Here is a 5,938-nt window from a genome sequence, read left to right as displayed (position 1 = left end):
CTGCCTATGGTCTGTGGGTGGGTGGGTGGGGGTGGGGGGGGGGAGAAGGTAAAGGGATCTTAACTGAAAAGAAAGAGAGCAGCGTTCATATTCTCTCTCCATCCCGTCTCCTCTGGATGAATGGCACAGCCTTTGATTTCTGAAGGACCTTTCGCAAACAGCCTTTTCACTCGGGTTATCGTTCATTTTTTTTTTTTATAATCTCAGAGGGCTTTCTAAATGAAAACGTGTCGTTTTAATGACACCCCCCCCCCCCCCCCCCCGTGAAGGATGTGTGCGACAAGAGTCCGAGCCGCTCCGACGGCTTCAGTATCAATGAGACGGAGTTGGTTTACTAGTCCAGGTCAAACGGACATAAAGGGTTCAGATTTGTGTTAAAAAAAAAAGAGCAAAATTGGTCTACAATGTACATTTACTTTCATCAACCTGACCATGATAAGACACACTTCCCATCAAAAGTTTGGACACACCACATTTTTCTTTATTTTTACTATTTTCCACATTTTAGAATCATAGTAAAGACATCAACACTATGACATAACACAAATGGAATTATGCAGTGACCAAAAAAGTGTTAAAAAAAATCAAAACTCTCTTATATTTTAGATTCTTTACAGTAGCCGCCCTTTGCTTTGATGGAAAGGCAAAGGCTTTGGAAAGAAATTCATACATAGGCATCAACTTCACTATTTATATTTGTCTAAGGCAGTGGTTCTCAACGTGGGGGTCCGGGGACCACCAGGGGTCCTTGAGGGGGTTCCAGGGGGTCCCCAGCAAATTGAATTGTTCTTCAGCATTATTTGATTTACAAGAAGTTAACAGAGAATGTAGAAGAATGGCTGTTCTGATCATAATTTCACTGTTATCTCTCTACCTACAATATATATAGTCATAGGAATTCTGGACAAAATCATATCTAACAATAACAATATTCTCAGATTTGGGTCCGAGAGACAAAATCTCATCAAATGGGGGTCTGTGGCTCTAATGTGGACTAAATTAGGGGTCCTTGATATGATAAAAGGTTGAGAATCACTGCTCTAAGGAACACATTTCAAGGATTAAAGTATAAGCCTTTAGATCAAAATGGCTTTTAAGATGATGAAAAATATAGTACATTCAATCAGGTGGGTCCAAACCTTTGAATGGCAGTGTAAGTTTTGATGGCCAACAAGTACAATATAGTGTCGAGGAAGACAAACGGTTCAGGTCATCATGTAACGGAGAATCAAACTACTTCAATGCATCAGTGCAGATCTGACCTTGACTTTGACTTTATGAATTCATCATAAATCACAGCTTCTCTTTCAATGTGGAGGAGACTGAATGAATGAACACCAAAAACTGAGATCTCTCTTAAAGTATAAGACAGTTTTATGTGTTCTCATTTCTCTTGATTGTATTTCTTTACACAATATCATTGAAATCTCCATTATATGATTCCAGTTCATTTCCCTTGGCCATCAGAACATTAAAGCCCGTTTCCTTTGACACAAACCTGAACACTTTGGCCCGGACTAACAGCTGACCTGTTGAATAATGGCAGCAAATGCTATGTAAATGAAGATGACCGGACCGGACATTAACTCTTAACCTTTACCTGCCTTGTGTTGATGTAAATGAGTACATTCCATATGTCTATTTATATATGAAAACTGTACATATGCATTGAGAACTTTATAAATCAGTGGATGTAAATGGTTTTGACGTGGCCAGTTGCAGTATTTATCATCACAGACCCGAACCCGTTCTAGTTCTATTGTTGTTTTTTTTCCCCATCGGTGGGAAACCCGGGGGGAATCTGCATGCCTGCTGTTAGATCGCACCTTTGGGATCCCTAAAGCACTCGGTCGATCTTCTTATAGGTTCCTCTTGATTTTTTTTAAAGCCTAGAATATTCGAGATTTTATTATTCATTCCAAAAAATAGGCATAAAATGTGGAGCAGAGGCACGTCGGCTCTCTGGGTGGCCGCTGTCAGTCCCACAGGAAATTCTAATTGAGGTTCAGTAGTTGGTTTCTTCTATATTGGGAGGATGAAGCAGCTAATTTAATGCAACACTGTAACACTGTGTTACTAATGACAGCTAACAGACTCCAATGGTTAATATACCTACTGTCTCCATGAGAATCAAAGAAGCAATGCACTTTTCCCACCTGTTTGATTCTGCTGTGTGTTAAATACTGTACAATCACTACAGCTTTTCTGTCTTCTGCATTCTATGATTTAACAATAGCTGCCACCACAGATGTTTTCTTTTCCCCCATTTATTGATAATAAATTGAAAATGATAAAAAATCATGACGTCTGGCTACACATCATACATATAAGCAGTAAATTCACATTTTGGATTTCTTCATATTCCCATATTCTCTCTTTTGTATAAATTGCACATATCTTAGTAATTTTGTAATTTCTCACTTATTTCATACCCGATACATTGAGTAGTTTTACGTATGTTTATATTGTGCATAATTAAATTATTATCCCCCCCCCCTTCCCTTACTTCCATTTGCTATATTTTTTCTTCCATTTACTATATTTTAGGTTATGTTTTCGGTGCCGTTTGTTTGTTTGTCTGTCAGCAGGATTACGGAAAAACTACTGGGCCAATTTTCATGAAACTTCGTGGAAAGGTGTAGCATGGGCCAAGGAAGAACCCATTAAATTTTGGAGCGGATCGGATCCGACTCACGATATTTGCATATTATAGCAGACTGGACTATTGGCCTTGGCGGAGGTCTGCGCTCTCCGAGTGCCCTTCTAGTTAATTTAGATATGTTTTCAAGACACGTCTGTTCCAAATAGTGGTTGTTATTCGGCAGTCCTCCCGTCGGTGGCGCTGTTGGAGTTTGCCGAGAGGGAATTTTAAAACAGTAGAAGAAGAAACTCTCCGGAAGCTACTTTTGTTGCGCACGCGGTGCGTCCGGCCTTTCCAACAGGGCAGCGAGAAGGAACATGGTGAGGGAATCGCAGCTGGTCCACAAATTCTTAAAATGACCCCATTTATATCCCCAAAACCTCCAAAAATGTCTTATATACTTATACATAAGCTTCTTATGTAGCTGTTGGTGTATGTGGCGATGAATAGGATGCCGCTATTATCGACAAAAATGTTATATTATCGCGCGCTGGTGCTGAGGTTAACCGCTAGCCTGCGTTGCTAACTAGTTAGCTTCTGTCAGTATGGAGAGGCAGGGTTTGTCGCTAACGTTTCCTTGCTAACATGGCTCGGCAATGTAAACTAAATAACGTGTGTATACGACACGTTTGGTAAAATACAGTCAGCGTATTCGGACTTAACAACCGGCTGTTGAATACCGTAACTTTATATTATGGTTTGCTCGTTGTAGCGTGATGTGTTAGCGAGCTGGTGTTTTACACTAGCATGGGGCCGACTTTAGGCTTCTTGCTTAGATGCCATTTCAGACGGCGTACCTGTTTGATACTAATGGGAGAGCTGTCACTAAAATAAATGTCTTCATCCATTCTGTCACGACACAGGCCAAGATCAAGGCAAGAGATCTGCGGGGCAAGAAGAAGGAAGAGCTGCTGAAGCAGCTGGACGACTTGAAGAACGAGTTGTCCCAGCTCCGTGTGGCTAAAGTGACCGGCGGGGCTGCCTCCAAGCTCTCCAAGATGTGAGTGGGGATTGATTCTTTTTCACGTTATCGAGTCACTGGAACAGGATGATCAAAAGACACGATTCTCCTTTAATGGCGAACGGAGATGTTTTTTTTTCTCTCCACAATTTAACTGGAGCTTTTCCTGCATGGCATCTCGTGGTCAAAGATGATTTCGTTGAGCTGATGTTTTGCTGATGCATTCTCAATTGCTTACCAAAAGACTGAGACCCGAGATGGCCTGGATGTTCCTCATAGTCAATGTGGCTTTTTAACCTTCCCTCTTTGATGATGCATTACACATCATCCCGCGGTGTTATGAGCTGGGCACCTACTAAAATATCCTGTATTACCTTATTATTATTATTTTTTTTTTTTCGGCCTTTAAAGCTAACTTCGATGTTGACATGATCAAAAGAACAGTGTTGACATGAAAAGCCTTGCCTGTGAAAACTTAAGCATGAAGGCAGGCAGTTTAGCATGATGGAACAGGCACCCTACAGAGAATTTTAATGGGTTGGTTGATGTGTGTTTAACTGTGAGAAGAGAGGATAACTGAAGACTAAAGTGGCTGCCATTTTATACTCCTGGTTCACTGCAATGTGTCATGGAGGTTTCCATTCCAATCAAAAAGTATAGAAGGTGATTTCACTGATTAGTCCCTCCTCTCTGGTTGAAGGTGTGCTAATCAGTGAAATCACCTGCCATACTGTTTGTTTGGAATGAAAACCTGCAGACTCTCAGCCCTCTATGGCACATAGTCTGAGGGCCCTGGTTTCGAGGCAGCACCCTTTGTTCACCTGATGCCTCTATAGTGAAAGATGGGGCTGGGCGATATGGACAAAATCAAATATCACAATATTTTTGACCAAATAGCTCGATATCAATATTGCGACAATATTTTAGGGATGACTATTGGTGCTTTCACAAAATATTTACACATTGAGATTTTAGATAAATAATCATCAGTAATGTGGATATAATGCTTTGGATTGCCTTTGGAGTTGTATATGGCGCACCAGCATCATGTTGATGCCCAGGAAGGTAGAATTATACCAACTGAAAGTTAATGCAGGCAGCAGTCATCAACAAAGAGCTGCAGAATTAGTGGTGAAACTTGGTTAATCACTAAATTGGATTTAACTTTTCAATTAAGGGAAATTACAATCGGCAGAGTAACTACAAATACAGTTGTCTGGCATTATTTAGGCTTCTTGAGTAATGCCAGTTTATAGCACATAGTTGTGAATATGGAAACTTGTGTTACTGGTAATCAAGACGCAATCTTTGCTTTCCGCTAAATTTAAATTGGCTCATGAGTTGAACGTCTTCATGTCCCAAGTTGAACCAGGATCTGTGTACAAGTCTTTGGATGTTGAATATTCGACCAAATATCACCCAACTTTGCTACTTTCTGTTAATTGAAATGTTTGTTTTTTTTCCAGCTGCGTTGTCCGCAAATCCATCGCCAGAGTCCTGACTGTCATCAACCAGACACAGAAAGAGAACCTGAGGAAGTTCTACAAGGTGAGAGCGCAGGAGATTCACCAACGACGACATGATTCAGAGATGTGTCCTTTTTTCCCCACATCAATTTAACTGGAACTCTCTTTATATGGCATCCGTGGTCAAAGATGATTTCCTTGAGCTGATGTTTTGCTGATGCATTCTCAATTGCTTACCAAAAGACTGAGACCCGAGATGGCCTGAATGTTCCTCATAGTCATAGTGGCTTTTTAACATTCCCTCCCCGATGATGCGTTACACATCATCCCATGGTTGAAACATTGATCTTCAAAAATTGTCACCCCTTTCTTGGTCTTCACCTTGGTTAATTTTCATCCTGATACAATGCCAGCGTTCTACTTGGTATTGATTGTTCGTTTCATTGTTTTCAGGGTAAGAAGTACAAGCCCCTGGACCTGAGACCCAAGAAGACCAGAGCTATCCGCCGCCGGCTGAACAAGCATGAGGAGAGTCTCCGGACCAAGAAACAGCAGAGGAAGGAACTCCTCTACTCCATCCGCAAATTTGCTGTCAAAGCTTAAAGGCTTTTTCCATTGATAAAATAAACCCATGTAAAAGACACAAATTGCATGCTGTGTTTTTTTTTTTTCCTCTACAAAGTATCTACACCATTGTTTACATAATCGCAGATCTAAACTGAAGTCAGTTGCTGTAGTGCTTTACTGGAATGAAAACCTGCAGGCTCTTGGCCCTGGTCTAACGGGTGCTGAGGTCATCCCCAGACTGGAGGGTCCTAGGTTTGATTCCCCTGAGGTCAAACCTGTTGAATAAAACAACTAGCCCCTAAC

At 41.1% G+C, this 5,938-nt stretch overlaps 1 protein-coding gene across 1 annotated transcript; it reads left to right on the top strand.

The window, feature by feature from the left end:
- The first annotated feature begins 2,861 nt into the window (after window positions 1-2,861).
- On the top strand, window positions 2,862-5,715 carry rpl35 (ribosomal protein L35). Its single transcript, XM_071528749.1, has 4 exons — window positions 2,862-2,961; window positions 3,505-3,641; window positions 5,069-5,150; window positions 5,522-5,715. Exons 1-4 carry the CDS (start codon window positions 2,959-2,961, stop codon window positions 5,669-5,671), a joined length of 372 nt encoding a protein of 123 aa, XP_071384850.1. The 5' UTR covers window positions 2,862-2,958; the 3' UTR covers window positions 5,672-5,715.
- Window positions 5,716-5,938: the final 223 nt, after the last annotated feature.

Source organism: Centroberyx affinis, unplaced genomic scaffold (genome assembly GCF_046629955.1).
Source record: "Centroberyx affinis isolate AG114_WGS23_722 - 3 ecotype Tasmania unplaced genomic scaffold, CSIRO-AGI_Caff_v1 ptg001723l_1, whole genome shotgun sequence".
NCBI lineage: Eukaryota > Metazoa > Chordata > Actinopteri > Beryciformes > Berycidae > Centroberyx > Centroberyx affinis.
Note: the sequence above shows the minus strand (reverse complement) of the source record. Positions and strands in the feature narration are given on the sequence as shown.

Excerpts from the sequence above, each read along its gene's own strand:
- rpl35 (XM_071528749.1), top strand. Across the intron at positions 3,642-5,068 it reads GCCTCCAAGCTCTCCAAGAT|CTGCGTTGTCCGCAAATCCA; the intron begins GTGAGTGGGGAT and ends TTTTTTTTCCAG. Across the intron at positions 5,151-5,521 it reads ACCTGAGGAAGTTCTACAAG|GGTAAGAAGTACAAGCCCCT; the intron begins GTGAGAGCGCAG and ends CATTGTTTTCAG.